Genomic DNA, 6,378 nt, shown 5'->3' on the forward strand with positions numbered 1-6,378 from the left:
TGGACATGGCCTCAGTCCTTCCCCTTTTCTGTCAGGTTCCCCTTGCCCCCCCCCCCCATGGGTCCCCACACCATGCACCCAGCTGGCCGCTCACCAGACCAGATAGTTTATAGGCAGAGCCTGGCTCCCACCACCCCGTCTCCCCCACATCCTCTTCATGACTCATTCTGAGCCCACCCCTGGGACTTGATAGCTTTAAAACTTGCCCCCGCCCCCCGCTTTTGGAAAATGAACCTATGCACGTTGCAGATGTCTTTCCCAGACTCAGGCGTCACAGACTGAATCGCAGTCCCCACGGGCGCAGCGCGAGCCGACCTCTGAGCCTGTGCAAGTTGTCAGGAAATCAGGGACAGCCCCAAGGAATGGGAGACTGTCCCCCCATCCCCCAGCTGAAGTGTGAGCGCTGCCCCCTTGCGGACCGGGTGGTGCATGCACTGCCCTGCGCAGCCTTGTCTTCCTTTGCGTAGCTGCACCCTCCCCTCCCAGATGGGTGTGCTGGGTGCCCTCACGCAATCCTTTCTACGGTTCTCTGTTCTGAACCCAGGTAACTAGAGACGGGGGAGAGCACAGCTCTTCATTCATCCCCCCACCCTGGAAGCATCCGGTTGTCAGGTGCCCTGAGGAACCAGCTGTGCAGTGCTGACTGGTGGGGTGGGTATGGCCACGCAGGCGCCTGGGGAAGGGGATGGACGGATCACGCGGAGGTTAACCTGCCCCCACGGCTCTCACAGCCACTGAAGCAGGAGCACTCAGCTTCGGGTCTGAGCAGACACCAACCAACGTGATCCTGAATGAGCAGCTTGGGCTGCTCCCCCTGCTGGCCAAGAGGGGGAGTACACACCTTCCCCAGGGTCCCCTGCCTGCCGGCGCCCGCCCTCTCCACACCCAAACAGGCTGGTCCTGGAATAAAGCCAATGGCAAGCAGATGGATGCTTTCCTGGTTCACAGTCCAGAGGCCCAGCCCGCAGGGCAAATTCCTTTCCCGCTAGGAAGTCAGGACCTCCCTGTCCGCTGCCCCAGAGTCCTGTGGTGGCTGCAGCCTCCTGGACTGGACCCCGAGGGCAACCTCCCCACCCCTTCCAGGTGAAGCCTCAGCCATGTGGCAGCACCTCCAAGGCTGGCCCACTGCCCTGCTGCCAGGTGACCCCTCTGCCCCCCGAAGGACCAGCCGCTGCGCTTGCCAGCCTCAGGCCCCGCCCCCACCTGTTGCTCCCTGAGGTCCAGGCAGGACACAGCTGGGCTATCCCAGGCCCCCCGGGGCCGCTGGCCTGGGCGCCCAGGGCGCCTCTGGTGCTTAGCGGCGTCGCCCATCATCCACCCAGGGTCTGCAGGTTTCACCTGCTGGTGCGGACACAAACAAACATAGAACAAAACCAAAAAGGTTGTGTGTGTGTGTGGGGGGGGGGGGAATTGAAGGAAAATAGGAAAAGAATCCCTGCTTCTGAGTCGCTACGAAGTAGCTGTTTTTGGCGTTGGCACTGCTCTGACCCCATCTGCTACATGTGATACATGCGATGCATCTGAAACAAATCCATCCAGTGACAAAGGGCGACTTGTGGGCCGTTCGGTTACAAAGCAAATAAAACGTCCACAATGTTTCCAAGCACGTGAGTCTCAGTGGCTTCCCGGGTCGGCGGGGAGGGAGGTCGGTGAGCCTAAGAGGGTGAGTGTGATGGGCAGCACACGCCCTCCAGTCCCACTTGGGGGGAAGAGTGGGCCCGTGTCACAACCCCAGGCCTGGTGGGGGGACCCCAGGGCTCGGCGCGGAGTCTCCAGGGATCGCAGTGTCAGGGGGCTTGGGAACCCCCGCGGCTCCGCGGGGTCCTGCGGGCCACACACATGGACACGGGACAGGCCAGGGTCTCGGGGAAGGAGGAGAGCAGACCCTGGAGACCTGGGTGTGGGGTTCGGGAAGTCCTGAGATCGGGGTTCGGAAAGCACGTGTCGGGCGGCTCCAGCTCTGGCCTCCGCAACCGGACGGTCCTCCCCGGCCTCGGGCGAGAAGGGCTCCCGGGTGGGTTATTTGCAAGCCCCAGCCTCTCCCTAACCCGCTCCACTGCCACCTCCGGCTTCTCTTCCGGGCCCCCAACGTGACCTTGACAAGGTCACGGTGGCCTGTCAGCCCCCAGGTACACGGCGCGCGTAGGCGGGGCCGGGCTCCCGACCTGTCCCCGAGCGCGGCGGGCGGAAGGGGGCGCAGCCAATGGATGTGGTGCACGAGAACGCGGGGCGGGCTCGCTGCGGCTCCGGACAATTGCGGCCTGGGGGGGGCGGGGCATCGGCGCGCGACACAGCCAATAGGGTTGGCGCGCGGGGGCGCTGGGCGGGGCGTCGGCGCCTTAGCGGCTGCGCCCTGGCGTCTCCGTCCTTTCGGTCCCCGCGGCGGCAGCAGCGCTGAGCCAGCGGCGTCTACCCTGCGGCTTTACGCGCTTCCACTCCGTTCTGCGCCCTCTGCGCCGCCCGCTGCCCCACCATGACGGAACAGGCCATCTCTTTTGCTAAGGACTTCCTGGCCGGAGGCATCGCCGCCGCCATCTCCAAGACGGCTGTGGCCCCGATCGAGCGTGTCAAGCTGCTGCTGCAGGTGGGGCGGCGTGCGCATGCGCGAACTCGGGGAGCCGGGGATCGGGGCCGCGGGGGGGGACTGGTGGTGGGCAGCAGACCGACCGGGTCGCGTCCACCGGGGCCGGCGGGCGGGAGGGTGCCGGAAGTGCGAGGCAGCACTGCTTTGTCCACGCTGCAGACTTCCGGGGGCGCCTCACGTGAGTGGTGCGCCTGCGCAGAGGAGGGGCTGTGGCTCGCTTGCGTTTTCTGGGCCGGGCGGGGTGGTCATGCGCGGGGCGGCTGCTCGCGAGGTACCCTGTGGGTGGCCGGGCGGCGCGGCCCAGCCAGTGCCCCTTGTCGGACTTGAATTCTTCCCACACTCTTATAGTCGTCCGTGCAGCTTTAAATGACAGTCAAGTGCGGTGTGTTGTGAAACTGTTGCAAGTGTAACGCGTTAGCTGCCACCTTGTTGTTCGGAGGTCGCTGGCAACGTTGTTGCGGCCACAGCCCAGCTGTGCACTGTTCGGAGAGCCGGGCGGCCCGTGTGCGGCTTGGTTCACTAAGAACACCCGTCCTCTGGCTTATCAGGCCCTCCCGTGAGCCCTGTGCGTCCACCCTGCAGGTTCAACATGCCAGCAAGCAGATCGCGGCCGACAAGCAGTACAAGGGCATCGTGGACTGCATCGTGCGCATCCCCAAGGAGCAGGGCATGCTGTCCTTCTGGCGGGGCAACCTGGCCAACGTCATCCGCTACTTCCCCACCCAAGCCCTCAACTTCGCCTTCAAGGATAAGTACAAGCAGATCTTCCTGGGAGGCGTGGACAAGCACACGCAGTTCTGGAGGTATTTCGCCGGCAACCTGGCCTCGGGCGGTGCCGCGGGAGCCACGTCTCTCTGCTTCGTGTACCCCCTGGATTTCGCCAGAACCCGTCTGGCGGCCGACGTGGGGAAGACGGGCACGGAGCGGGAGTTCAAAGGCCTTGGCGACTGCCTGGTGAAGATCAGCAAATCGGATGGCATCCGGGGGCTGTATCAGGGCTTTAACGTCTCGGTCCAGGGCATCATCATCTACCGGGCCGCCTACTTCGGCATCTACGACACAGCCAAAGGTGGGTGTGTGCTGGGCTGGGCTGGGGGGCTGGGACAAGGGCACTTGGCAGCAGGTTGGGTCTGAGTCCCGGAGGCTGGAGTCTGAGGCCCAGGGGTGGGCGGGGCTGGGTCCCCCCCCTCGCAAGTCCTCACACGGTTGTCCCTCTGTGTGTGTCTGTCCCCATCTCCTCTTACAAGGACCCCAGTCAGACTAGATCGGGGCCACCCTAGGGACCTCAGTTCGCCTTCACCCTCCCCTTTAACAACGCGTTTGCAAATGCAGTCGCGTTCTGGGGTCTGGAAGTCCGCGGCGAATTTCGGGAGGACACGGTTTAGTCAATCCCTGAAAGTAAGCCGCCTGGAGGGTCAGGGCGCGGGCCTGCTGGCAGTCGTGTGAGGGAACAGCCTCAGGCGCGTGAGTCTTTCCTCCCTGGCCCGGAGCGGTGCGCCGGGACTGTCGCCTGTGCCTTGCAGGTGGCGCCCACCCCCACCCCAGCTCCCGTAGTGGAGCTTGTCCTGACCGCTGCAGCATCACCTGGTCCTGGGAGCCGCACTGGGGTTGGAGGGGAGTGGGGGAGGGGGATGACCGCAGCTGCGGTCTCCGGGCGGCCGTGGGGGAGAGCTGGGGCCTGACCGTGGCGTGGGACCCCGCAGGCATGCTCCCTGACCCCAAGAACACCCACATCGTGGTGAGCTGGATGATCGCGCAGAGTGTGACAGCCGTGGCGGGCGTGGTCTCCTACCCCTTCGACACCGTGCGGAGGCGGATGATGATGCAGTCCGGCCGCAAAGGAGGTACCGTGTCTCGGTTCTAGGGGTGGGGAGGGCGCCCACAGGGTCTAGGGGCTGCCTTCATGGGGGGGGGGGTAGAAAGCCTGGCGCCCTAAGATACACGGCCCTTCCCAAAAGGGTTTGAGTGGTGCCCTGCCACGGCTTTGGCGGGGAGGCCGGATCACGGATGTGCCCCTCCTCCAGGCGGCGCTCCAGCCGCGGGGTCCGTGAGCTCTCCCTGCCCTGTCCCCGGTCTCCTGTGGGTGGAGGAGGCTTCACACCCGCCCCCAGAATGGGGCTGGTGTTTCTTCCTCGGCCCCGAACAATAATTTTAGCCCGAGGCCTACCCCCCCGCCGCCCCGCCCCACTGGCCCAGAGGATGGGTGGTGCCCGGGGGTCGGAGCCTGACACTCTCTTCGCTGTGTGTCCCTTCCCCGCCGACCCCGCCGCCTGCAGCCGACATCATGTACAAGGGCACGGTGGACTGCTGGCGGAAGATCCTAAAGGACGAGGGCGGCAAGGCCTTCTTCAAGGGCGCCTGGTCCAACGTGCTGAGGGGCATGGGCGGCGCCTTCGTGCTGGTCCTGTACGACGAGTTGAAGAAGGTCATCTAGCGCGGGCCCGCGCGGGCACGCAGGCACCCGGGGACCAGGAGCCACACGCAACCCCTCCCTGTTCGCGGACCACTGACCTTCAGAACATCCACCGCCTCCGCCCAGCCGGGGCCCCGCGCAGCGCCCGGGCAGGGGCTCGGGGACGGCTCCCTGGGACCACGAGCACTGGCACCCTGATTCCATGCATCGGCGGGGAGGGGGAGGGGGCCCCGGCGTCCTGGGCGCGGGGGCGGCGGCGGTGGCGCCGCAGCCGCACCACGCAGGCGGAGAGCCGGGGCGCGCGTGCTGCGCCCGGGGACCGGGCTGGGCTTACTTTTATTTAAAGGAAATCATGTCGCCCATTTGTACCTAAGCACTCTCGTTTTTTTGTTTTTTTGTTTTTGTTTTTTTTTTTTTTTGCACAGCCGAGCATCCGCGATGACGTTCTATGTTGGGCATTGCTGCAAACAATTAAAACCAGACAGAACTAGCTTGGGTGCTTTCCTTTCGGGCCAGGGGCGCGTGCCCCTTCTCCCACTGCTTCTCAGGTGGTGAGGAAGAGGAGGAGCAACTGCGGGTGGGAGACACCTGTGGCCTCCAGGTGCCCCTGCTCGTGAAATCCCTCCAGAAACAGGGTCTGCTTGCCTCGGGTTCCCTCCCCTGCAGTGGTTTTGCACCTGGGGACGCTGCGTGCCGCGCCCACACATGCCCTGGATTGGCCCGAGTGAGTGCAGGCGTGCCGGCGCCAGACGGTCACGACCTTCTCCGGCGAGGCGGCTTGCTGGGGCCGGAGACCTTGGCAGGCGCTGGCCCCCTAAGGTCAGGTAGCTCCCGCAAGGCGAAAGGGACCAGACCGTTCGGGCCTGCCACCCCAGCAGAGGAACCGGCTTCCCACCCTCTCGGGCCTCGCCTGTCCGTCCGTCCGTCCTGCCTGCCGCTGTGGCAGCGGCTGGCTTCTGGATGGGCGCTCTCTCCGGCCGGCCGCCCTCCTCGGTTCCCACCGGGTGGAGACCAGACCAGCGGGCGACTCGGGGCCTGTGTGAGGACGCGGAGACGAGATCGGATCCGCCCTTGGTGTCCCAGGGCGCCCTGTGCATGCCGTGTTCCGCGACTCTGCGGGGGTCCCTTCCTGGAAGCCAGCACCGTGGGCATCTGCCCCCCACGCCCTGGAAAGGTGAGGCGTGGGGGTCCACAAGGGTGAAGAGCGACAGCCCCTTCCCGAGCACCTGTACGGGGAGCCCCGCCTCAGGCCCAGGTTCCTGTGGCTAGGTGTCTGCATGCCCACGCGCTCCCTCCTTTTTTTTTGGCGGTTTGCAGGTGGGCGTCCGGCGTCTCCAGGGTGGGCTCTGTCCGCAGTGGGGGGGGGTCCCCCGCCGTCCAG

At 65.6% G+C, this 6,378-nt stretch overlaps 1 protein-coding gene across 1 annotated transcript; it reads left to right on the forward strand.

Moving 5' to 3' along the window:
* Nucleotides 1-2,352: 2,352 nt before the first annotated feature.
* SLC25A6 (solute carrier family 25 member 6) lies at nucleotides 2,353-5,487 on the forward strand. Its single transcript, XM_045855983.1, has 4 exons — nucleotides 2,353-2,584; nucleotides 3,167-3,653; nucleotides 4,288-4,428; nucleotides 4,861-5,487. The coding sequence occupies exons 1-4, from the start codon at nucleotides 2,474-2,476 to the stop codon at nucleotides 5,016-5,018; spliced, it is 897 nt and encodes a 298-aa protein (XP_045711939.1). The 5' UTR covers nucleotides 2,353-2,473; the 3' UTR covers nucleotides 5,019-5,487.
* Nucleotides 5,488-6,378: the final 891 nt, after the last annotated feature.

The sequence above is a fragment of the Phyllostomus hastatus genome, unplaced genomic scaffold (assembly GCF_019186645.2).
Source record: "Phyllostomus hastatus isolate PE091 unplaced genomic scaffold, TTU_PhHast_1.1 phas_scaffold_12, whole genome shotgun sequence".
Lineage (NCBI taxonomy): Eukaryota > Metazoa > Chordata > Mammalia > Chiroptera > Phyllostomidae > Phyllostomus > Phyllostomus hastatus.